This window comes from Curcuma longa, chromosome 3, assembly GCF_044706935.1.
Source record: "Curcuma longa cultivar G26 ecotype Majalengka, Jawa Barat chromosome 3, ITB_CL_G26_1.1, whole genome shotgun sequence".
NCBI lineage: Eukaryota > Viridiplantae > Streptophyta > Magnoliopsida > Zingiberales > Zingiberaceae > Curcuma > Curcuma longa.
In genome coordinates, this window is record NC_133863.1 from 10,418,614 (window position 1) to 10,445,462 (window position 26,849).

The 26,849-nt window shown below is 38.7% G+C and overlaps 1 protein-coding gene and 2 pseudogenes across 2 annotated transcripts; 2 read left to right on the forward strand and 1 right to left on the reverse strand.

The window, feature by feature from the left end:
* LOC141823956 (putative isoprenylcysteine alpha-carbonyl methylesterase ICMEL1) overlaps nucleotides 1-11,919 on the forward strand; it is a 21,742-nt pseudogene extending 9,823 nt beyond the window's left edge.
* Nucleotides 11,920-20,580: 8,661 nt separating this feature from the next.
* On the forward strand, nucleotides 20,581-21,921 carry LOC141825457 (alpha-1,3-arabinosyltransferase XAT2-like; annotated as a pseudogene).
* A 1,762-nt stretch (nucleotides 21,922-23,683) lies between these two features.
* On the reverse strand, nucleotides 23,684-25,915 carry LOC141824465 (alpha-1,3-arabinosyltransferase XAT3-like). Of its 2 annotated transcripts, none has more exons than XM_074711760.1 (5): nucleotides 25,651-25,915; nucleotides 25,488-25,541; nucleotides 25,346-25,411; nucleotides 25,135-25,245; nucleotides 23,684-25,030 (listed from the first exon to the last, which is right to left on the reverse strand). In XM_074711760.1, exons 1-5 carry the CDS (start codon nucleotides 25,754-25,756, stop codon nucleotides 23,859-23,861), a joined length of 1,509 nt encoding a protein of 502 aa, XP_074567861.1. In that variant the 5' UTR covers nucleotides 25,757-25,915; the 3' UTR covers nucleotides 23,684-23,858. The 2 variants fall into 2 exon arrangements, with proteins under 2 accessions (XP_074567861.1, XP_074567862.1); XM_074711761.1 differs by having other exon boundaries at nucleotides 25,135-25,242; nucleotides 25,651-25,914.
* Between the last annotated feature and the right edge of the window lie 934 nt (nucleotides 25,916-26,849).

Consider the following 26,849-nt stretch of genomic DNA (forward strand, 5'->3'; position numbering starts at 1 on the left):
TCAACTGGGATGGTCATATTGCGTGAGAGTGAAAGTTTGGTCTGGAACTTTCAAGTTGGAGATAATTGAAGAAAAGGATATTCCAAGGAGCTGGAATCTTGCCAACTTGATGAAGTTCTACATCTAGGGTTGATTGAGCTTTAGGTGGCAAGTTTGAACTTTGTTCTTGAAAAGGTTTTCTTGTCTAAATTCCTAAGTGTAAACTTGACAAAGGCTTACAAAATATAGATGTTATATGGCAAAGAAATATAATCAAATTTAGCACTTAAATAGGTTGATCGTTGATTGCTTCTTTTTTGATTAAAGGTGTTCCTTGCCCAGTAGGAGTATGGACTAAACTGACTAATAAACAATTTTGAAGGTAACTGTTTAATCTACCAAAACATGAGAGAATTCTTTCACAAAATAAGGATTTCACTTCAATGTCACAGAATCATTCTCTGTGCAACATATTTTGGGTTGTGTATTACCTCAGTTATACAACTTAACTAACTAAAAGACCACATCTTCATTAGGGCTTCCAACTTTCAACCTCCTTAGCCTAGTACATCTCTTGAATCACCTCCCTAATCTGAATGTTGATAAGAGAGTGAGGGAATGAATGTTGAAGATGCCGTTTGCGACAATATAATACTGATGAGAAAGTAGAAGTAAGAAGAACACAAGGAAGATGAGTGGGAAGATGGAGTAGGAGTCAGTTTAAGAGGAGAAATGACTGTGGAATAGTTGCCCCTAATTTTCTAACCTAACCTTAAGGAAAATATTGCAGGTTTGGTCGGGTTCCAGAATTTGGGAGAAATTAAACTAGTGAAAAAGATCCTTATTATTCTCGAGATTATGTGGGGCCCGTTTGATAATCTTAAAATCATGGGGATTCCTTTGATCTTAATTGATATTAAGCTCGCCGATATGATTTTTGCCCATTTCTATTTATTGTAGGGTACAGTGCTAAACATAGTTTAAACTTTGAAGCCTATAACAAGTATGATCACACCAAGAATTGTAACAAGTACATAAAGTAAATTGTGACGGTGATATACACTTGTCGACTAATTGTTCAAACAACTATGTTGAGTAACACATGACATGTTTGTGTGAGTCTGTTTCACATCAAACATCATGTAAGGCTATTCTAAATTTTTTCTAAATTTCAGGATTTTATAGATATGCCACTTCTAGATGTTAAATTGTAATCCTACATGATGTGGTTTCATGAATGTACCATGTACAAAATTATGATTTTGTGGGCGAGAAGTTATCATCATTGTTAAGTAGTGCAAGTCCTTTGGGGTTGGCAACATGGATCTTGCCCCTCCATTCAACTATATGAAAACCTACATCATTAATAATATTCAAATCCATTAATTCATTTTTTATTATGTCAGAGTTTTCTTTAGTCCTTCTTATCCTTACACCTTAAATTCTAAACAATTTAACTTGTCTAGTTATATAATCCATTGGTCTTCTTTGAACCATCTTAACCTATTTTCTTTTATATTACCAGTATTGGAGCTAAGCCAAATTGTCACCGACTATATTTCTTTTAAGTTTACAATGGCCATAATTGTTACAATTTTAAAATTTGGTATATATGTTTTATTGAGATTCTTGATTTTGACCATATTAACAACAAATTTTTAAGCTTGGGGTCTTTTTGCAATTGATCCTCTATTCTGTTTGCACGCATCAGCAAGATTGGTTTGTTTTACCACCTGATGCACCCTACCAGGGCTGTACTGGTCTGAATTTAGACCAGTATTGTTATAAATGCTAGATTTCAGATAAGAGATTACATAGTCATTTTCACATGTTCATTGAAGATAAAATCCTTATTTTTTTTAAAAAATGTTTGATATGATGGTATCACATCTGTCTACAGAAATTTTCCTCAGGGACCATCAGCGATATGGTGGAGGATGCCTCCGAAGGCATCTCGTTTGTGTGCAAAAATGCTGAGTGTTATGGTTGTGATCCAAACAGGTAAAAGGATCTTTTTCTCATAACAATTTGTAAATGTTTAATATCTATGCAATAAAATTAGAGTATCCTTTTGATTTGTAGGCAACCTCTTCAATGTAGTCCACCACAAACACTTTTCTCTACTGGTTTGCCACTGTTGAAATACAAACGTGAAGGAATCTCCTGTCTTTATATTTGAAATGTAGATAACTTGAAATTTATATTACATGTTAAATCATAGGAGGGACTAAAATATTTGTCATTTATGTTTTGGTTGAAGAGGAACAGATAAAGAGTCTAAGTGGTCAACTTAAGTTCAATGCACACACAGACATAGATACCATGTGTATTGAAGATATCAATGTGCCTATAGTTTGCTTTAATCTGTTGCTTATGGTCTAACCAAGATGACATGAAAGGCTTGAATGATACTGCTAAGTCTACACTAATTTGTCAGTTTCTATATTATTTTTTTATCCCTCCTTTACCAATTTGTAATAGTTTTTATATTATTTTTGTAATATTTTGCTCATTTTTTACTTGCAGGATTTTTTTGATGGGACAATCTGCTGGTGCAACATATAGCTGCTTGTACTATTCTGAACCAGGCAATAAAAGAAAGTGGAGAAAAAGAGAGCATTACATGGTCCGTCTCACAAAATAAAAGCATACTTTGGAATATCTGGCGGGCAAGTTTTCTCTTGTTTATACATGGATATTGTCACCTTAAATATGTCTTCTAGGCTTGCAACAATAGCTTCTACTGGTATTTTGCTGTTTTTTAACTTTAAGCATGCATATTTTAGGTTGTCTTGATTTCGTGTTTATGCTAATTCATAGTGTTTAAGATGGTATTTCATTGATAGATTGTGGCCTATTTAGTTGATGTACCTTTGATTGTCTGAATGGTAATTATACAGAACAAATATAGAACAAAGAATAACTATTTATTTCCTTTGTTTTCACAGGTCACATGACCTGCACTGAATGATATAAAGTTTGCTAGGAATAGATTCTACTTAAAATATAGAAGTTAACCTTCAGAACTAAAACCATGAGAGACTAAATTGGTTTGCTAGATGCCAAATAGTTTACAGTTGCAGATCAACACAAATGAAGCAATAGACAATTGCTATGCAAAGGTGCCAGCTGTCCAACAGAATCCCAGCAGAATGATTCAATATCTTGCATGCCACCCACAAACCTGACATCAATCATGGCCAGTTCGCAAAGAAATTCTGTAGCTAAACCTCCTCTTATTTTGCTCAAGTTTTGGCTTGGGCATAGGAGAGAGGGCACCCATATCGAGGCGTTCCTCTTCTGGTTTTTTTCTTTGTTATTTATAGATTTTATCTTTTGGATGGGTTTGTTAATGTTTTGAAGGGGATCCTTGGTGCAACGGTAAAGTTGCTGCCATGTGATTTGGTGGGGTTTGAGTCGCGTAAATAATCTTTTGCAAGAGCTTCATGTATCGGACTACCCTTTATGAGTTTGTTAATGTTTTGGGGGAAATTGCCCATAAATGGGATCTTGGACTCATTCAAACACTAAAGCTACGTTTGGTATCTAAATTTTTAAATTTTTTATATTTTTGTTCTTAGTTCGTAAAAAATAGTTTCAGAACAATTTCAAAATTGCTATGCTGAAATTGAAAATAAAAAAATTAAAATTGTTAGATGATTCAAATTTATTCTTTATCTGGTTTAACTAACTTACTAAATGTATATTTTATATTTATTATAATTGCAATTAAATTTATCAATAATATGGAATAATGTTTTGATTACTATACATATTAATTTAGAGAACGTTAACTAAATCATCCATAAATTATAGAACATACAAATACAAGTGTAGCCAGAATTAGACAAAAAGGAAATAAAACTTATTAAATTCAACTATTTACATTAACTCCCATGTGACTGTAAATTAAGTGCATTCTTATCATGCTAGATCATTGGGTTTTGTCTGCTAGGATGACCAATCTTAAGCTATGCTAAGTTATGCATGTTGTCTTTTTCGTTGATATCTTCTCGTTGTTACCTTCAAAATACATGGTAATTCTGGATGAGATTTACTATGTCACTTCCCTTCCACTTGAGCTGTTTACTTTCAAATGGATATGACTAGCAAATTAATTGCCAATAATGTTAACATTTTAAACATGTTAAAGAGAAATATATAACAGTCATCTCAATGAGCTAACTATAAATTATACAAATAATGTAACTAATCTATTTATATATCTAAATTCAACTATGATAGTTTAATAATTTAATATAAATTTGATAGTATTAACTAATTTCGTTAATCAACTATATAAATTAACTAATACTAGTTAAATATAAATATATAATTCTAATAAACTCAAGTTTTACTATAAATCAAGTTATCTTAAATTTAACTATAATTTAAACAAAGTTTGCTTATAACGTATAATCAATAATAACTATGTTATCTTCTAAGTTATTATATCAATACTCAATATCTATTAATATCAGATATGATTAGTAGTTACCATATATATATTAATTAATTTTCAATTAACTTAAAATAAATTTAACTAAATATGTTATGGTAGTCTATTATTTTATTTAAAATATAATCTAACTGATATTTTATTAAAGATATAATCTAACTGAATGTTTAGCTATAAGTACTAATTTAAGTTATTAATGTTAATTTTAATTAATATAAATTTATGAAATGGGTGCTCCTGGTATTTGAAAATGGATGCATTTGGTATTTAAGAATGAAAATGGGCGCACCTAAACACCATTCATGGAGAGTTCCATGCAGGGAGTTACTCCTATGTTTTGTTCCTTGTGACCTTCATGCTTGCATGCCTCAGTCTTATCCCCAGCCCATGTTGACGTGCTTCATCTGGGAACACCAACAACAGAAGGAAAACTCTTGCTGAAGCATTTCCATCTTTGCCTCCCCTAGCATCCCCAGATTGTGCTCCCCACTTCCTTCTCGTTCACTTCAAGAGTCGAAGCTTTCCTACAAACCCTTCTCTACTTTCCCTCCCTCGTATTGGGCCAGTATGGCATGAAATAAAGTTGTTATCATCAGGTACCATCATGGTTTCAGTTGGTGCATCTCATCTCTTCATGCCAACAAGTTTTGGTTTTGGAGGGCGGGCAGAACGATAAGTTCATCCATGCCTATTGAACTGACTCTTGATTTCAACCATGACTGTAAGTCTACAACAAATGTAAACTTTCCTGTTTCAGAGATCTGATGTAGTGAAAAATATCATGTAAATACATGATCTTACTTCCCTCTTTGTAAACTTGCTTTTTGTCCTACAAAAGCCATTTAACACATGCCTTTGAAACTGCATCATTAGAAAGGCTATGATATTGAAGCATTTTTAAGGACCAGAACAGACTCTGTAATCACTCATTCTGGAAATTAAACTTTCCAGAATGTGATTACTGATGTGAGAGCATAGGTTGTGATATCCCTTTCCAACTGTTAACCAGAATGAGCTTTTTGTATAGCTTAAGCTTTTGGAATAAATGACCACCCAATCAAATTTAGTATGGCACAAGTAGAGTTCTGATGGGACAATATATCTCAAATTAAATTTATTTCGTATCCAGTCCATCCAGCACGTGTGAGGGAAAAAACATATTTAAATTAGACCTTTTCTTAACAGCTTAAATTTCTTAAGTAAATGCTCACTCGATCAAACTCGATAGCACTCAGCTCATACTTTTGCAGGACAGTCAGTTAAAAAAGCCAGCACTGTTAGGTTTCTTAGTTAACATCTAATCTTCAATAGAATCATTTAAGAATGTGTCTATTTGCATACTAAAAGCTTTCCATTGGCAGGTACAATATGCTCGAATTGGTGGATCATTTCCATAGGCGTGGTCTGTACCAGTCTCTATTCTTAAGGTATCCTTTTTTAAGTGGCTTGGCCATTCTTTGTTATTGTTGTTCTTGTAAAATTTCATACTTTGGATTCTTCATTGGTGAGAGTGATACATATCCTTTTTACAATTCTCTGTTTCAGCATAATGGAAGGCGAGCAATCATTGTGGCATTTTTCTCCTGAGATTCTAGTCCAGGATCCTAGTGTTAAACATGCCGTAGCTTTGATGCCTCCAGTCATCCTGTTTCATGGAACAAGTGATAAGTCTATACCATCAAATTCCAGGTTGGGTTAAATTAATTACTAGGAGAATAGAATCTATACCTTTTCTGATGTTTCTTAGAAACACTTGGGTTGAAGTAGTGAGAGAAAACTACAGTTGTTATATCGGATCTTGCTCTGATCGTCTTAACTGTAACAACTTGCATTTCTTGCCCTGTAGTTTTAGGAGAATGATTACATTATTTTGTTAGTTTCCTACATTTTTAACAGCCCAAATTGATCCTTACCTTCACTAGAAACCAAATTCACTGAGCACGTGATAACCTGATCAACAATTCATTGTGTCAATCATTAGATTATATGGAAAAATGGTACACAATGCATGCTGCTTATCCAAATCATCACTTATTGACCAAGATAAAGCATAAAGATATAACGATGAAGGATTTATTTATTAAAGAAAATATAAAATTGTCTTCAAGTACATATGAAGCAAGTAGTAAAAACATTAGGCAGAATATAACCATAACTATTATATCTGATCTTGTTCTGATTTTGTCTAAACTATAGGTTTTAGGGGAATGCTTAAAGACTATTTTTGTTGGTTTCCTACTTTTTTCATGCCCCAAATCAATCTTTGGTGACGAACTGAATTCACTTAGCACATGATCTTTTGCATGAAAATAAGTAACACTGTAATATACCATAAATCACATAATAATAACCATAACTATATCACTTCCATAACTCGCATAGATTTGTTAATGTCACATTATATTTTGTTATTTTAGATTGAGCATGTGATCTGTAGGTTTTCTCTTGTACTCAAACACTGCAGGGTGGTACACTGAGTTCATGCAAGCATGAGTAACAGCTTTTTGATAGTCTGAAAATGTAGGCTCACAGCGATCAGTCCAAGTGTGCTATTCGCATAATGCTTATGTGCTACTTGAGGTCCATAGCCATCATCACATGTAGTTCTACCATATGCGTGTTATTAACACATTCACTCTACATTAGAGTTATTATTTTTATTGTTAATTCAACATCAATATCACTTATGGTTATGTTTGTCATGGTATGGAAGTGTTATCTATTCATATGATAAACAAGATAAACATGACACCTAAATAGATTGACTAACAATGACCAAAAGCATAATTCACGATTAATAGAAACATTCAATATTATTGTTCCGGCCAAATACCGTGGATGATCAAGCCACTGGTCAAGAATGGGTTGACGTGTACGCTCCCCGAAGAGTAGTCGCCGGAAAGGATAAGAAGATCTGAAAAGCACTGAGAGAGAGAGAGTTAGAATGACATTGGATGCGGATCTCGGGAAGTCACTTCGACGCTCAAATTAGAGTTGTGTAAGAGGAAGGAGGTTAAGGATTTGGGAAAATTAGAGTTCTGTGTGTGCATACTTGTGCCCATGGATATGAGCAACATTTTATAGAGTTGTCAATGTATCTAATCTCTTAAACATCAGTGTCCGCTTAAGATATGTTTGGAAAGATGTGTTTTCGTTTATGGTATAATCTGATATACGCGTTCCAATAGTCCATGCATTCTGGGATATTTTTCTTATTCTCTGAGGGAAACAGTCTCAGAATTTTTTGATCTTACGGATGAACCAATTTTATGGACCCACCTAGAAGTGGATGACGAAAGATCCGAGATCGAGATGAGGTCGGCGCATGAGACCGGGGTTGGGACCTGAGACCGGGATGAGGTCGGCGTATGAGATCCAGTAGACGTCGAGGTCGGGACCCGAGATCGAGATGAGGTCGGCGCATGAGATCTAGTAGATGCCAAGGTCGGGACTCGAGATTAGGATGAAATCGATGCATGAAACTGGGGTTAGGACCCAAGACTGGGATAAGGTCGGGACCCGAGGATGAGGTGGGGTCGGTGCATGAGATCCAGTAGATGTCGAGGTCAGGACTGGAGATCAGGATGAGGTCGGCGTATGAGATCCAGTAGACATTGAGGTTGGGACTTGAGACCGAGATGAGGTTGACACATGAGATTCAGTAGATGCCAAGATCAGAATCCGAGACCAAGATGAGATCCGCGCATGAGATCCAGTAGAGGCCGAGGTTGGGACCCGAGACTAAGGTGAGGTTGGCGCATGAGATTCAGTAGACGCCAAGGTCGGGACTCGAGATTGGGATGAGGTCGACGCATGAGATTTAGTAGATGCCAAGGTCGGGACTTGAGGATGAGGTAGGGTTGGTGCATGAGATCTAGTAGATGTCGAGGTCGAGACCCAAGATCAGGATGAGGTCGGCGCATGAGATCTAATAGACGCCGAGATCGGGATCCGAGACTGGCCTGAGACTGAGATGAGATCAGCGCATGAGATCTAGTAGACGCCGAGGTCGGGACTCAAGACCGGGATGAGGTCGACGCATGAGATCCAGTAGACGTCGAGGTCGGGACCCGAGGTTGATGTTGCCAACTGGCTACCCTTCGAGTTTTGTCTAATCCTCCTTGATCTTGTCTAATAGCTCCACATTGTTCCAAATCTAGGGCTATATGACAACTTTGGGTTTCTGCCAATTATCGGACATCTCAATTCATGCATGAAGAATAAGCAAAGAAGCAAATAAATTTGGACTTTCATCCAACACCTCAAATGAAATGGAAGACCTTGGACTCCTCTTTTAGTATGCCTTCTCTACTAAGGGGGCTGCTTTTTTTGTATAATTATTGCCACCTAAAACAGGCCAGCTTTAAAAAGATCTAAAAACACTGAGGAAAGTCTTACAAAACTCCACTGATGCTTCCCAAGTTCCTTGCGAGGATCCTCTCACTTCACCCAAGTTTGTGATGCCCAATTCGCAACCATTCTCTTCTGAAATATCTTTGTATAAAATATGATTTTTGGGTCCAAGGATAGCTGCTGAAATTAATACAACCACAATAAACACGAATGAAATTTTATGATGATAAAGGAAAATAAGACTTAGGGACAACACTTTCTTACAATTGATTCTACCATTCAACCTACTACACTTGATGAACATACCCGCAGAGGAGAACCCAAACAATCACAAGGAGAAAATCCCACCTATTCAATGCTGTCAAACCTCCTAACTCGCAGCCACTAAGCATAGCCAGGAGCACTTGTACCAAATTGTAAACATTGAAAGAAGGAAATAAAAATGAGAATGAATCCAAGAAAGGAATAAGGTATACAACAAAGCTTTGTTCCTGAGAAATCAACACCTCTTAAACTTCATTATCAGATTGCGATATGAGGTCTCTTAATTGCTGTTGTCAAGAATCAAAAGAGGAGTAAGGAGGGAAGGGGATCTCACTAAATGAAGAAAGGAAGGTAATCCATGTTTTTTGCCATGTTCATACCTTTTGGTAAGTGCTATCCCTTATTGCTGGAAATCTTCACTAATATTTGTTGGAACCTTATTACCTGCCTTACTAATAGAGAAGAGAAGGGGGAGAGAAGTCCGGAGGGAGCTTGTGGCTGCAGTAGGTGATAAACTGATATACACACTGAATCAATGTTTTGAAGTGTATGACTGTGTATTTCAATTTTCAATTTTTTATTCTTCTACTCAACTACTCATAATAATTAGAAACATACAGTTGGAGTTGTCTGGTTTTTTTTGGTTATTAGAATAAAATATGGAAGGATATATTGCTTGCTACTATACGACAACAACAAGTCAACAACAACCAAGCCTTATTCCACTAGGTGAGATCGGTTATATGGATCCTCCTATGCTATTGGATTCTATCTTTTATTATATCATCCTCTATATTTAAATAAATTTTATTCTGTTTTATTGTTGTTAATCAAGTCTTATTTGGTACTTATTTGTCATATGGCTTGCCACTATGAAATTCTAAAATTCGATATTGATTTTTACTGAATATGAATCAATCCTTTAAATGTGTAAAAGTAGTCATTGTACCTTCTACGAACATAGATTCCAAAAGTTATCTGGTCTTGTTTTATTTTTGAGTGACAGTCAACAATTCCATTTAGATTCCAAAAGTTCTGTTACTAAATATGAATCTTTTTAACCGTTGTATACAGTGAAAAATTTGTCCACACACTTAAAGATGTGGGAGCTAAAGCCAACTTTGTCATGTACGATGGAAAAACTCACACAGATTTGTTTCTTCAGGTTAAAAAGCTTGTTGTCTCAATATGTCTGACATGGTAAAACTGCAGTTTGATGTTTCTTTGATGACATTGACTCTTCGTAAGTTTCACTGGGGTCCACTTTTCTTAGTTTTGTGCTTTTCAGCTCTTCCTAGAAAACAGTGCTTCTTTAATTGTCACTTGAATAGTTTTCTGGTTATGCCATGTATTGGAGAATGGATAATGCAAATTAGGAATTTGATTGAGAAGTTATAGAATTCTAAGAGTTTATTTTGGTATGTTCTCTGTTTTTTGGTGAATAAGTTTTTAAAGGAAATCTCCAAGTTGGTAATTATATTATTTAGGAATGTAGTTGAAAAGTTTATTTTAATTTGATTTGTTTAAGTGTGGTACAATATTTCCTCTGACAGCAAAGAAAAAGCAATGCCCCACATCAGTCGATCGACAGATCAGGCTCCACATTAAAGCATAAGGATTTAGGAGGCCCTTTTTATCCATCTTTGATGAACAAGTATATTAATTACCATGGCAAATGACTCCAGAAGCCATGGTTTCTGCTTCCTTTTATGTTCTCATGTATGTGCCTGATGGCTGACTGAACAAAAGGACATTCAGTGATTGTTATAGCTAATTTAGTCTGACTACCTTCACCTAGAAAGAAAAAGTTATTTTGACTACACCTTACTTTTTAATATTAGTTTCGCTTTAGATGGTTTCAGTTTATATTTGTCACTTACAGGGTGATAATTGATTAGGGACAAAGAAAGCCATATCTTTGATGGTTAGGAAGAGTTGTCTTCATCATTGACTTTGAATGTGTTAAAACTTCTAATAAACAACAATATATGTATTGGTTACTAGTTAAGATTTTGTTGCTCTAACATTTGATAAATTGGCTATCAGGATCCTCTTAGAGGTGGTAGGGATGAACTTCTGGAGGATATAGTTAAAGCCATTTATGCTGGTGATGAAGTTGAACGTGCCAATATTGCTCTAACACCACTGCCGCGCCGCCTTGTTCCCGAATTCATGTTGAAGCTGGCTCATAAAATAAGTCCCTTCTAGGAATTTGTTTTCCAGTTTTATATGGTAATGTCTAAACTACTTGTCATCATCATTACCTTAAATTCTATATTGATATCAAAAATATAATGGCAAATTAGGAAATAGTACAACCTTGATTTTTTTTTTATCAGGAAGTCCTTTTTGTCATTTCTTATTTTTTATTTTCATTTTTTATGGAGCAAGAATGTGGATAAGAAACAAGTTTCAATCTTTGAGAATCTATTCTGATATATGGTTTAGTTATCTCTTCCATTTTGTATTACAACAAATACCATGGTGATTCATCCAGTTTAATTATAAGAATGACTACACATAAAACTGTTTTTCAGATGACTAAAAAACTGTCTTAAACTCTTAGTTCTTTGTTTTTGGAAAAGAGTTGAACTTTATAGGCTGGAAAAAACATGTATCTGGTTTTAGTTATGAACAAGATGTGACTTTATACACAGTAGTTGTTTCCATTGCAGAACTGGGTGTCTCCCCTCAGCAGATTATGCAAGCTGAATCTGCAGATTCACTTTCCTTGTTTCTGGATGGAGCAGGTTTTAATTCTTCTATCACAAACCCTATGTTAGTTTGAACTGTTTGATGATAGTTTCCAATAAAATCATTAGTATAAAACAGTCATTTGTTTATGAAACTATCAAGTTATGATTTCTCTGCTACCTTGTCTCATAAATGATAGGATTATGTTCTCTTCTCAAACTCTCAACTCAGAAACTATCATTCTCATAATCCTGGTTTCTCTGCAATATAATTCCTTCCACTGTTTACATTGGTATATATCTTTATTACTTTCCTAATATCTTTTTTAACTATATCATTTTCCATGAAAATAAATGATTGATAAGAGAGAGAGAATTGATTTTTTACGTGATTAAATTTGCGTGACCGTGCGCGACTTGGGACCGTCATCGATTCTACAACTAAAAAAAATCCCTAATCCCCAAACACGATCCTAACTCTAACCATCTAATCCATCTCGTCGTCCGTCGCCCCGAGAGAGCCGTCGTCGCTTCTTCCTCTTGTCGTCGTCTAGAGCTGTCTCGCCTCGCAGCTCTATGAAATCCAAATCGTCGTCGCTTCCCCGTCCCATCTCCATCTCGTCGTCGTCGACCCTAACCCTTCTAACTCTAAAATTCAAAATCGAGCTCTGTCTATGTGAGGTTACGCGTTGTCACCCGAGGTTGGGTTTTCTCGTCGTTGTCATTGTCGTCGCTATCCCCTTCAGTCGGTGACACACTGCGGAGATGCTGTCGTCGTCGTCATTTGGGTTGACCTTTTCTTTCTGCACATCAACTACAAGCGTTGAGTTCTGCTCTGCGAGTTTACACGTCGCCACCCTGAGGTTGGGTTTTCTCATCGTCGTTGTCGTTGTCCCCTCCAGTCGGCGATACACTGCAGAGACGCTGTTGTCGCCGTCATCACCTAACAATGTAAATCGACTTTGAGCATGCTCCTCTGGAAATTGGGCATAGGAATTCTGTACAAAATCAACTTTGAGCATAAACAAGTTTGGATTTGTTGTCTCGGGGCGACAACGGCTCACTCGGGGCGGCGACGAGAGGGAGAGGTGACGATGGTTCTGTGAAAGGGAGATCAAGATCGGATGATTAGGGTTAGGATCGCGTTTGGGGATTTAGGATTTTTTTTAGTTGCGGAATTTGCCACATTGGTGAGAAATCTCAAGTTGCGCACGGTCACGCAAATTTAAAAAGGGCTCTCTTAAAAAGGGGAAGAGGGGTGTCTCAGTTTTAAAAATTATCAAAAGAGCACCTTCTCATAACTTGATATCCGAAATATCCCTTTATGCTCCATTTAATAGCCCTTGATAAGGGAAAAAGGTATACCCTTTTAACGATGCCCATATTCTTCCTTTGCCCATATTCTTCCGGTTGATCCTACAACCATATGTGCAGGTAAATCAAAAAATTTTAGCCACGACGGAGGAAAGTATTTTCTCAAGTCGAGATTTGAATCTTTATCCTCCTGCAACTTATAATCAACTGATGCATATATTCCAGCTAGCCAAGTGCCAAGATGGCCATGATGCCTTTGATAAGAATGCATGTCTATATTTTACTTGTGATATTCTTATCCCACCAGGATAAATAAGCAACTGATGATGCCTAGCATCCTTTGATTACGCCTTTGGAAGAAAATTCTTACAAATACGCAAGTTGGATGTCTATATTTTACTTGTGATCTCCATTGCCCAAGATTAAAGTGGTCAGTGAGAGAGAGTGACACGATCGAATACGATTTAAAACTACCAAGCTTTATTAGTCTATTGATAACCTTCACTAACTACCAACTATTCTTAGGCCTTGCTTGCTTGCTCATTTACAAGAAGAGAGGATGAAGAATCCAAAATGATGAGGTTGGAGGAACAACAAAAAGATCTCCAAGGATACAATCAAGTGTTCTAAAACTCTCTCGAGAAAGTTGAAGAAATTATGTATGTATATATATAGTATCAAAAGTAATATAGCTTTGCAAATCGGCACCAACTACTAATGATTGAATTCTTTCTCTTCAACCTCTCTCTGCCTAAGAAGATGAGGGCCGAGTATAAAATCTTTGCCTTACTAAATATAACCCTATCGTTTTAAAGTTAGGAAAGAGTCAATGGTACACCATGTTAGACCTGTTGCTGTAGATCTTTCGTATCTACGTGAAGAATATTATAAATTGCTACGCAGAGGAACTTATATTATCACATCAAGGATCTCTAAGAAATGAATATCACCTTTGCCTACAAAATTAAAGGTAAGAAAATTATGTATGTATTTAATCTTAATTAAGAGATTAAAAAATAGTATTCATTATTTTTATCACAATTTGATATATTTACTATCATTTTCTAATTTCCACTTAGAGATCTGTCACTAATAAATCTATTAAAAAGTGAATTATTAGAGTTAATTGTTAGTGCAATTGTGCATTAAGTGATCGAGTAATCATGAATTTTCATATTCAAGCAAAGGATTTATGTTTGATTTTAAGGGTGCGATTGATTCAAATTAGTATTTATAACATTAATTATGTGATTATTTGGTAATCACGTAATCAAGATTATAAAAAATAAAACATAATTTATGTTGTTTTTGTTCAACTTATTTATTTGGAGGTTTTAATGTATAATTTAATTTAACATTTATCGTATTACCTTTGGTTTGTGAGCTGTCGATGTTGTTTCCTTAGTTGTTCATGGACCCCAACCACAAGCCCCTCGACCTCTCCTCGGCCATCTTCTCAGTGTTAAACTTTACGGCGACCGTGAGGCCAGTCAAATGGCGAACTCGACCATATGACTTGTGAGCCTCGTGTTTAGCATTTATTGATTGGTTTCGTTGTGTTTCTTTGAGGAGAAACGCAATGCACTTTGTATATACGTGATCCGATTAATTTTAAAGTGACTGATCCGATCTCACGGAAGTTTTTCATCGGTCATCAGAGTAAATCGAAAAATACAGATATGTTTTGACGGACGGTTCAATATCAATGTGTGTTTGATTTAAATCCTCATTGATTCAAACGTATGACTTTGCCCTCATGTAGAGTTAGTTTGATGACTTTATTATGCAATTGCACACTTGATTTTATCGACTTTATGTAAACTATGTTGTTCGTATGAATCATGATTGAAAATTAAAAAGATTCAACCATAATTTGTCCAAATTAATTAATTTTTATTTAAACTCTTTTAACCCAATTATTCACAATTAAGGTTTGAGCAAGTTCATCATATCTAAAGTTTTGTAATTGTTTTTATTTTATCGTTGTAATAGAGTCATTCTATAATTTTATAATTCTTGTAAAAAAAACATAAAATAATTATAGTAGATAAATAATGTAAAAAATCATCAAATAGAAGTTATTTTAAAATTGTTATGAGATTCAAAGAGTAGAAAAGTGTTTGCAACATCTAACATACTTGAAAAAACGAAGAAACAAAAGCAAAAGTACCTAAAGAAGAACGATAACATGTATATTATCATAGAAACAAGAATAAATCTATCAATTAAAAAGTGATGAAATAATATCTAATTTATAGGAAGAATTTCAGTAAAAGGTGGAATTCGTCACTCCAATGATCCCACATGGTAGGTCTCACGATTATTTATAAAGAAGTAAATTAGGAAGCTGTAGTTAATTACTATGGGGAGAGCATTGTTTCGACTTCACAGAGATTCGATTATTATCCACTTTAACAAATCTGTCCTATCGTAATCAACTCAACTATGTCCTAGGGATTTAATTTATAGGAAGAACAAATGATACCATAAGTGTGCTTAATAGGTTTAGAAGGCTTCGGAGCTAATCTATTGTGCATCTAAAGATCAAGTCTTAATTACGATGCTTAATAGGTCTACTTTGATTTTCTAATAAAAAATTTTACTTTATTGTTTAATATGTAGCACTGTTTTATATTGTATACTTATCTTCCGTTTAAATCTTAACTAGTCGAGCACGTTATAACAATTATAATTTTATAATTATTAAAATGTGAATTTATATTCACATTATAGTAGTTAGAATACGAATTTTGAATATTTTTATTTATATTATAGCAATTATAATTTTATAACTATTATAATACGTACAATAATAAAAAATTAAATGGAACCTTCTTTTGATAATTAAAAAAAAACTTGTGGATTTATTTACCCATAAATTATAAAAATTAAACTCTAGGGTCCAAATTGTAAACTTGTCTCCCTATAAGCCCTACCGGACACTCGCTTCTCCACTAGCCCTAGTGGGAGCCCAGCGACCGTCTTCTCTCCAGCTCCGCCCGCCGCCGGCTTCCCGCAGCTTCATCGCCGACGCACAATAGCGTCCTTCCGGTGACCTCGTTTTCCCAGGTTTCTATTTCTCGATTCTTTCTCGCTTTCCTCTCTTCGCTAGCATATCTTCACCTTTTCACCACCGCCCCTCTTCGCCTTCACTTAGTGGCGGCTGGGGTTGATTCCGGTACGGACCATCGTCCTCTGTTCCTCATTTTCTATATTACGTCTACAAATTAGCCCTTCTGTCGTCTCCCTTCCTATTTTTCTTACCCTATTTGGACGCTCATAGAGCTGGAACAGCCATAGATGTTATGTTTTCGTTATTAATTAAATTTTTACCATGCCATATGAAAGATCCAAAGTGAATCCTTCTCAACAGAGTCGACTTGGCATTTGGTTTAATTGTTGATGTGTTTTTTTTTTTTTTGTTTTATCTTGATTTTGTGCTACTTTTCTGAAACTTTTTTTCCGACATGACTGTATATGTTTTGAAATGTTGATAAAAGTGTTGCGACGATTCCTGTGTCCAATCATACATTTTTTACCTTAAAAATGTTGGAGAGGTTGTCGGTCTTTCACAGTGAAAGAAGCCTCAAAATAAAATAATAGATAACATAGTCAATTTAGAATCTTGTTGCCCTGTGTGCATCATACAAGAGATGCAGAAGATGACAAACTAGCAATGAGATCTCAAAAACATCTGGATCAAGGAACTAGAGCTCAATATGCATTTCCTTTATCCTTGTCATTCTGTTTTCCATTTACCTACGCCAGCATGGTTCCAGATTAATCAGTAATGAGAAATGTCCAGAAATTCCTGATGTAGCAGTTGCTGCTTTTCAGCCTTGTTATCCAGAGCCACCTCCTGCTGTAACGTTCACTAATGCTTCAGCTGGTCACTCTGTTCCTTCAGGAACTGCGGTAGAGAACCTATGCCAGCATGGTTCTGAATTAATCAGTAATGAGAAATGTCCAGAAATTCCTGATGTAGCAGTTGCAACTGGGAGATCAACAAGTGACATTTCCAAGAATGCCCATAGTGAACAAAACATTCTCCACCCTGATCAAGTGAAAAGTGAAGTGCCATCAGAAGACTCTGGGAACCATTCCAGTGGGTCCAAAAAACGTCACAAGAGCAAAGAGGACGAGCAATCTCCGCTAAAGAAAGCTCGAGTTGATGAAGTGTAAGTTAATTGCAGCCCTATATCTGAGTCTGACAGATTCACGCCATGTCAGACACTAGTACCTAATAGATTGAAGTGCTTAAAGAACAGAAATGCACAGAGAATGAGACTAGCTCATCTGGGATTGTTATTCAATCGTTCTTCTTTCTTTATTTCTCCCATTGGATTACATGTTCTAATTTATCTTGACTTTAAACATGGAACAAAGTTTGACGATTCTTATGTTCCTTGTATCAGATTGGCATCTGAGCCGCATGCACCCCAATGAGGGAGTGTATTCAACTACAGAGCTACAGAGCCCGACGATGGGGTTTGGTCTGCTCAAGAATGCTGCTATATTTTGCTTGGATTGAGGCCATGTGGCTTCCTTGTTAGAGGGCACATAATAGTTATTTGTCACAGGAATCAACTCTTGTATGGTATTGTTACTCTTGGACTATGATAATACTGTGATCTAACCTTTAGGTTAAGGGTCGTCATTTTGCAGATGTAGGTTTCTTGTATGAGAACCGCTGTTACTCAATCTTTTGTTACAGCAGCTACTAACATGCCAACACATATGACCTTGTTGTGAGCATGCTGGCCGGATCATTGAGATGATATGCATGTGATACTCTGACTGAACTTGAAGGCTATGCTTATTCTGTGTTTATGTTTTATTCTGTTAACTTCAACCTGTTACAGGCTAGCTCTTCTTAACCCACTTTCCTCTAAGTTAGTTGTTGGTATTCAGAAGATGCTTGGCATGGAGACAATAGGTAGGAAGGAGTTTTATTCAATATTCATTAGACTCATCAATGAGGAGGGTGCTCGAGGCCACGGCTAAGAAATGAGGTTTAACCTGAGGCTTCTCCTTTGTAAAGCAAGAAATTATAATTGCATTCTAGGACCATAAGTTCGAAGGTTGCATATAACTTAGAGGTGATATACAGGGAGACATGGGAGATAATCAATTCACTGTTAAAGTCTATGGTGTGGTGATAGGAAGAATTTTCCTTCATCATATAGCTCGAGTGTGAGCACATAAAGGAGATTTATAAAAGTAGCTAGACATTGTTCTGATTCTCGTCTAGCTGGCTAATGATTATCTTCATGTCTTCTCTGGTATCCTTAAGGTTTGCCCATCTTTTATGAGCTCTTAGAGTTCAAGGAGTCGATGTTATTTCAACATGAAGAGAAGCTCTTGGGATCAACAAATGTCTGTTGTAGCTCCAAGGTTATATCTAATTAAAGCCTTCACCTTAATTTGGCAATCCAAGATCTATCAATTATTTTTCTCTTCTTGTTCTTGAATGCCTAAACCTACTAAAGTTTATGTAATGTTCAAAGTTGGCAGGAGGACCAGCATCAAGCACTTAATGGCAATTAATAGCCAGTGAAAAATGCAGCTACAACTCCTGGCCCCAAATGCAGGCATCCATCCATGTCCTTCACTGTCACCTCGCACCTTGTCGGAGGACCACAAGCTCCATTTTCAGCTAAGTGGTAACTCACTGCAGTCAGGAAACCTAAAAACATTGCCTTCGTGGAATAAGCGTGCAAACACTAGAAGGTACTACTACTATTCCCTTGCCATGCTAAAAACACTTGAGATACAAAACCACCTTGACAATAACTCTGATCATGTTCCTCACCTAACCATATTTTCCAAGCCTTTAATGCCCATCCAGCATCAGCATGTTTAATGTTCAAACACAGTAGTAACTCTCTTCCTGACAAGTCTGTCTCATTTAGTTCTAGTGTTGCTGTTGCGAACAAATTGCTGATCCTGCTATAGTGCAAAATATGCTCATGTCATGCACCATCCCTCCTGGTAAACTTCCATATTGATGAACCAGAAAGAGGGAAGGAATGATCATTAGTAGGGATTGTTCTGGCTAAAAATCGACGGCAGTCAATCCATCGATCAAGGAGATGTCATCTTAGTCTATGCGGGCCCTGGTAGGAAGAAGACCTACGAGATCACCACAAACGAACGGATTAGTTGGTGCCAGGGAGTCCCGGCAGGTTACTCCGACGCTCGAGTCAGTTTTCGGCGAAGATGGAGAAAGAGTAGTAGTAGTAGTTGTGAAAATGTGAGAGTCCAGAGAGAGAACTGATACCTGCATGAGAACTGATATACCTACGAGGCGAACATTCCATCTGTCAGGAGAGCAGGCTATGGCGGTATTCGAGGGGACAGAACTTGGACGTGGCTGACACCTACGCCAGTAGGGGGCATCTAGGAAACAGGGACGATACGCCTATAACTGCTCTGCGACGCGATGCTGTACGCCACCTTTGTCATTTAGTCGTAAGTAGGAAAGTGACAGCAGTGACGAGGTGAGGCGTGGAGATATGACTATAGTCTTTTCCCTTGTACGACAGTTCACACGCTTGATTGTCTGCATTACATTTGTCTGTTAGCTAGAGGACTTGAGCCGGGATTGATGTCGGAGTGGGAGAGGATGCTCGGGATCGACGATGGTAGGCTGAGTGAACTGGATGGTCGAGCAGACCAAATAGACTGAGTAGTCTGAGTGAGTTGATTGTTGACGGTAGAACGAGGCAGGTTACCCGGGACCAACCAAGATGAGGATCAGCCGGGTAAACTAAGTGCTATAACGGGCAAGCCAGACAGACTGAATGGCCCGAATGGATTGAGCAAACTGAGCAAGCCAGGACAGGCTAAGCGATGGATAACTCGGGCAATGATCCGGCAGTGATGCGGATACCCGGTACCTGCGCTAATTAGGCTTACCCGGGTAGACAAAGTAAATACCCGTGCAGGCCGGGCAAGTCGATGAGTATGGGTATGTCGGGTAGACTGATCGATAAAGGCAATACGTGCTAGTACGGGAGTGAGACGTTTACCCTGGATTAGCCTTTACCGAGCTTACCCGGGTAAACGGATTGCTAGACCCAACAGGCCGGGTAAGCAAATTTATATGGATAGATCAAATGAACCGTCTTCCAGATAACCAAATCTGGGTTTCTAAGGCAACGTTGATCATGGACCCCGGGACTGGCCAGGCTGTTCTATCTGTTGACCTACCCTGCCATGTGGAGTCTGGGCAAAACTTACCATATCAGGGATGAATATCCTTCAGGACATAGTTGAATTGGTTATGACGGAATAAAATTGTTGAAGTGGGTAAAAATTAAATTTTAGTGAAGCTGAGGTAATGTCCTCATCTGTTATGGTCAATTATAGTTTCTTGATTTATTTTTTCATATATGATCGTGAAGTTGATCATGTAAAACCGTTAAGAAGATGACTTATGAGGTGTGAGGATGAAGAGGCGGATTTCAATATGGAGCGAGAGGGGAGTTGAGAGCTTCTGCCATTAGAATCCTCCTTGAAGAATGAAGAGGCATTGGAGTGCTCACAAGGCTGAGCGCAGGAAGACAGGGAATGCTCTCTTCTTCCTCGCCATGCTCATGGCTCTCTGCGTCCTCTCCCTCGTCAAGGCTCGCTGCTTCTCTGCTCCTCTTGGTGGTTCTCTACCTGCAGCAGATGCACAGGAACATGCCGAAATGGAAGAGTTGAAGTTGAAGGGCTCCGCGATGGCGGCGGCGGAGAGTGGAGGAGAAGCTGCAGGGAACAGGCCGGCGATGTGCTTCGAAACGAGCAAGAGATCCGACGTCTGCGAAGCTCAAGGAGACATAAGAATCCATGGAAGCGGCCACACAATCTTCCTAGACCCTTCCATTACAGATCGAGAATGGAAGACGAGGCCGTACTGTCGGAAGCACGATCCGCCGGCGATGGAGAACGTAAAGGAGTGGGCGATGAGGCCTTTTCCCGGCGGCGACGCCCCGCCGCGTTGCACCGCGAATTACTCTGTCCCTGCGCTTGTCTTTTCGATCGGAGGGTTCACCGGAAACCTCTTCCACGACTTCACCGACGTCATCGCCCCCTCTTCGTCTCCTCCTACCAATTCGATGGTGTGGTCTGGTTCGTGATCGCCAACGCGAAGCCCTGGTGGGTGAGCAGGTTCGACGTGAGGAGCGACGAGGCGGAGGCGGTGCGGTGCTTCCCCGCGTGGTGGTCGGGCTGAGCTTCCACAAGGAGCTCGGCGTGGACTCGTCGAGGACGCCGACGGGGTACTCTGCGATGGACTTCAAGGCGATGCTGCGGGAGGCGTACGGGCTGGAGAGGAAGACGGCGGCGCCGGCGGGGGCGAGTGGGACGTCCGGAGGAAGCCGCGGCTGCTGATCATCTCGCGGAGGAAGACGCGCGCGTGAACGAGCGGGGGATCGCCGACGCTGGAAGCCGGCTGGTCAACTCCGCCGACGTGATGTGAGCACGGCGCGGGTCCTGAACCAACATGGCCGCGAGCCTGGGGTTCGGAGCCGTCACCGACCTCGTCTGACCAACCTGGTGTTCCAGCCGTCCGGCGCCGTGCTGATACACGTGGTGCCGATGGGCGGCCTCGAGTGGCTGGCGAGGGACACGTTCGGGCGGCCGGCGCCGGAGATGGAGGTCAAGTACATGCAGTACGTGATCCAGGAAGACGAGAGCACGCTGAGCGAACAGTAGCCGAAGGAGCACCCGGTGCTGACGGATCCATTTGCGATCCAGCGACAAGGATGGAGTGCGCTGAGCAAGATCTACCTGGACAACCAGAACGTGAGGCCGCAACTGGGAAGGCTCAGGAACACGCTCGAGAACCTGCCTCACAGCCGCCATCAATCCTGATTTGTTCTTCTACATTTTTGCTGCTGTTTTTTTTTTTAATTCCATTTTTTCTCTTACATTTATCGATTTTTTTCCCTCTGACGCAAGAAAATTTCGCACGTGTTTTGAAATTGGATGATTGTTCGCGCTGAAGCATATCTTTGAAGCTTTAAGAGCTTAGGGTTGAGAAAAAGAATTTAGCATCAAAGTCCTCAGGCATAGCTGAATTGATTACGATACAACAAAGTTATAAAAGAGGATAATGGTTCAAAATTGACGAAGTCCGGCAATATTTTCCTGCGTCATGACCAACTACAGTTTCTCGATGATTTACCTCCTCACAGATGATCGTGGGACCCGTAAAGAAGGTGACAGTTTCCACCTTTTGCATAAGAGTTTAACATGAAGATTCAGATCTAGTTTATAATTTACAATAAAAAAATCCTACATTTACGATGAATTTTACTATGGATTTTTTTAAAAAATTATCGTAAAATCGTTTGCGATGAAACTTATAATGAATTTAAATTCGTCGCAATCTAATCGTCGCCACACTCTGCGATGAAAATTTAATTTCATCGTAAAATTTTATGATGAAAAATCATATTCATCGTAAAATTCATTGTCAATTGACGACGAATTTTTTCGTTATCAATCGGCGATAAAAATAATTTTTAAATATATAAAATTATAATAGGAGAAAATGAGTTGGGAAAAAGTGTAAAAAAAGGACGCTCTTGTTTTTATTCCCATAAAATGATATAATTATTTTTAAATATTATTTTTATTATTGTCTTATATCCAATCTAAATTAAAAAAATTATAACAATTATATAACACCTACAAGAATATAATATAGTTGAATATATAATAATTTAAAATTTTAAAATCATAAATTTTAATTTAGATTGAATCATATGATATATAATATTTCAAATTAAAATTCTCAAATATCTATAATTTATTATTAAGTGAAACTCAAGCGATTCGATTTCAAATTCAAAAATATCATTTAAAATTTTTATAAAAAATTTAAAATAATTTTAAATTTTTTATATTATAATAATTATGATTTTATAATTATTAGAATTATATAGTGGCTATTATTTCATACCTATAATACATCCAATTTAAATAAAAAATATAGATAGGATAATAGATAGAAATAAATGTGCAGGAGTGGGATGTCCTTTTTCATAACAAATTAAATAAAAACAATGTGCTCTTTTAACTTATAAACATCAATGTGTCGGCGGGGATCTTATTCAGAGTAAGCAAACAAAAAGTGGGTCCCACTCTTTGGTTAAAAAAAATAAATTCCCATCTGATTAAATTTTTTCGTTACTCCTTTAATCCGTCGTCCCGCGCCTTTTTATTGTAACGCCCCGAATCTGTCCGTATGTGTAAATTTTATTTATTTCAATTCCTATTTTTTTGTGGGTCATGGGTCATCGACCATCGATCATACTGTTACCTACTCGAACTTTCCATTCCTGCCCAGTAGATTTTTATCTTCTCCAGATTCGAACTCTAGACTTGCAGGCTAAAGTACTAAACTTCTCACTTTGTTACCAGATTCAAGGAACTTTATTACTTTAGCCTACAAGTCTAGAATTCAAATTTGGAAAAGACAAAAATCCACTAGACAGGGATGAAAAGTCCGAGTAGGTAACGGTACGGTCGATAGTCAATGGCACATGATCTACAGAAAAATAAGGGTCAGGATAAATAGAATTCCACGGACAGACAGGCTGAGTCATTACAATAACGATCAATCTTAACCCTTATTCAATTCAATAAATTTACCATTTTTACATCCCAATAATCAACCGCAAGGACATCAATTCATTGTCCTGTTTATCATTCCTGTTTACTTAATTCCCTAACCAGACCACTCAAAGTAAACAATAAAAATTTAAAATAATAATAATAATAATAATTTAAATCTATATGATTCACTACTCTTCAATTATGTATCGACGGAGATGCTCCCGAGCTTCGAGTAGGAGCGGCCGGAACCTGCTGACGTCGATCTTCACGTCCTGGTGGTCCAAGTAAACCTCGCCCATCTTCTTCCACCCGAGCCTGTGGATGGATTTGGGGTCGGTGAACACCGGGTCGTCCCTCGGGTACTTCTCCGACAAGCTGCTCTCCCCCGCGCCGACGGAGTAGTCCAGGTAGCGCAGCCCTGCGTCCTCCGACGAGCCCATGAAGCACGACCTAGATATGTTCTCCAGCTTTCCGAACGGGATTATCTGCACCACCGCCGCGCCGGTGGGCAGGTACACGAAGTTGGTGAGCCCGGCGCCGTGCACGCCCAGCATAGCGTCGCAGGAGTTCACCACCCGGACGAAATCCGCCAGCCTGGTCGACATCCCTGCCTCCGCCAGCACCACCTCGAACCCGGCCTCCTCCGCCGCGCGCGCCACCTCCTCCAAGTTGGTGAGCCGCCGCGTGCCCTTCCGCGGGATCAGCAGCAGGCGCGGCTTCTCCGCCGCGCGCCGGGCCGGGCGGTCCCTCTCCAGCCCGTAGGCGGCGCGCATCAGCTTGGTGAAGTCGAGCATGGAGTACCCGCCGGGCGTCCTCGCCGGGTCGATGGACATCGGCTTGTGGCTGCGCAGGCCGACGATGACGCGCCGGTGGCACCGCACCTCCTTGTCGCCGTCCAAGTACACGATCTCGTGCCGCGACAGCTGCTTCAGGATCGACCTGTACTTGTCCACCCACCAGAACCTGTTCGTCGAGACGACGAATTGCACGTCGCCGTCGAACTGCCGCGCCGTTATGAACAGCGGAATCAGCACGTCCGTGTAATCATGGTAGTAGTTTCCGACGTATCCTCCGATCGTGAACACCACAGCAGGGACCGACGTCTGGTTGACGGTGCAAGCCGGCGCGACGGCGCCGATGCTGGACGACCGGACGGTAACCTCCTTGATATGCTGCATCGCAGAGCCGTCGAACTTGCGGGCGTAAGGCTTGATCCGCCACGCCTTCTCCTCCCCTGCTTCCGAACCCACGACGACGATGGCAGAGGAATCGCCGTGAATCCTAACGTCGCCGGCCATCTCGCACACGTCCGTCCGCCGATCGGAAAGATCACAGATAATCTTCTCTCTTCCCTTTTGCTCTGTAAATCACGAACCAATCTCCGACAATTACATAATTCTCCGACGGCGACGTCCCACCTAATCCATTTCCTGTTCTTTTCCGGCTTGCAAATTAAAGACTCACCTAACTGCTGTTTCGCAGCGTTGCCCTTCTCCGGCGTTGACTTCTCATTCGACTGGAAAACAGAGTCAGCGCCCGGACTGATCGCCTCCCGGTCTCCTCCTCCACCGTCTTCTCCTCAGCCATGGAAAAGAACACAGACATTAGCAATCTCTTCTTCTTCCTTCCTTCCTTCCTTCCATGATCAGGTCGATCGAGCTGGACGGAGACTCACCTAACTGCGCAGCAGTAGCAACGCCTTGCGTGGATCCGTCGGCGCCCTCCCGGCCATCTCCTCCACCTGGAAATCGACAAAGATTGAAGAAAACCGAGAAATTGTTTCTCTGAAGAAGAAATTCGATATTTCGATCCCTCACTTGATGTCGGTGGACTGGTCCAAGCTCCGTAGAACAGAGACAATTGTCGGTCGACTGTATCAGAGCAAACAAAAGGACAACCGGCGGCCCAGTTCGTCAGATTCTCCATGAATGAAAGGAGGAGGAGGAGGAGGAGCAGCAGAGATGGGGAATTCGCAATTACCTGCAAAGACAGAGATGGCGAGGAAGCAGGTCAAGGCGCCGAGGGAGATCCCCAGGAGCCAGCGCAAGGCGAGCTTGCTGGCCTCCATCCGCTTCTTCATGGCCATCTGCTGCTGCAGGGAGGTGATGGAGGAGCTGGCGGCGGCGGAGGTCTCAGGTCTAGCTGCCTGCCTCCATGGGAGAGTTAAAGGCGCCTGGCGAGTGGCATTATTGAAGGGGATTGGGGGTGAGGCAACTGGCCACGGAACTTGACAAAAAACAAAAATGGCGGAGATCGGAGAGCTTCTGCGGTCAATCTTTCTTCTTCATTTTCGTCTTCTTTAGGAGTGTAAACCAGAGTAACTCTAGTTGGGTTCGATTAAATATATTTACTGAAATAGGTAAATATGGAATTTTAATGAAATCGAAATAATATTTTGATTAATTGATAATTTTTTAATTTATTTTTTTTATAGATGATCGTAAAATCGATCATGTAAAAATACTGAGTAACGGATTCCATCTTTTACTGAAGAGAATCAATCGTATGCTAATTTATTCGATTAACGAGTCAAATTTGAGTCTGATTTTATGTTCGAAAACGAGTAAAATTTGAATATGATTTGAAATTCGAAAATGAGTCGAGCTTGAATTTATCAGTATTTAATTTGTAAATTCATAAATATTATTTATTTAAAATTTTATAAAATATTATATATTAATAAATCATGTTTAAATTAAATTTATTTAATTTTTAAATCAGTTATTTTTAAATCATGTTTGAATAGTTCATAAATTATTTAATTTTATTATAAATCAAATTCAAATTTAAAAATTAAAATTTAAATTGAATTCGAATCGAATTCAAACTTAAGAAAAATAAACTAAGTCAAACTTGATCATCTACTTATTCAATTAGATTCAATTAGATTATACCTCTTTTCCATGGCCAAACCAGAAAAGGACAGGTTTTAACGTGAACTCCTGGATCATCTGAGGACACTGAGAATATTCTCTAACACAATCATAATCTTATATTATCATTTTAACTATTGTTATTAAAAAAAACGATCACATTATTTTGGTTTTTTATATATAATCAGATCCTGAGATCGTATTATATTCCTACTTTTTTAGAATTCGAATTTTAATTCTTTTATTTATTCATTTACTTATTTTAGCACTTGATTTGACACTTTAGGCACTTTGATTTGTACGAGC

Excerpts from the sequence above, each read along its gene's own strand:
- LOC141824465 (XM_074711760.1), bottom strand. The coding sequence starts at position 25,756 with ATGGCCATGAAGAAGCGGATGGAGGCCAGCAAGCTCGCCTTGCGCTGG. Across the intron at positions 25,412-25,487 it reads GACCAGTCCACCGACATCAA|GTGGAGGAGATGGCCGGGAG; the intron begins GTGAGGGATCGA and ends GTCGATTTCCAG. Across the intron at positions 25,031-25,134 it reads CGCTGCGAAACAGCAGTTAG|AGCAAAAGGGAAGAGAGAAG; the intron begins GTGAGTCTTTAA and ends CGTGATTTACAG.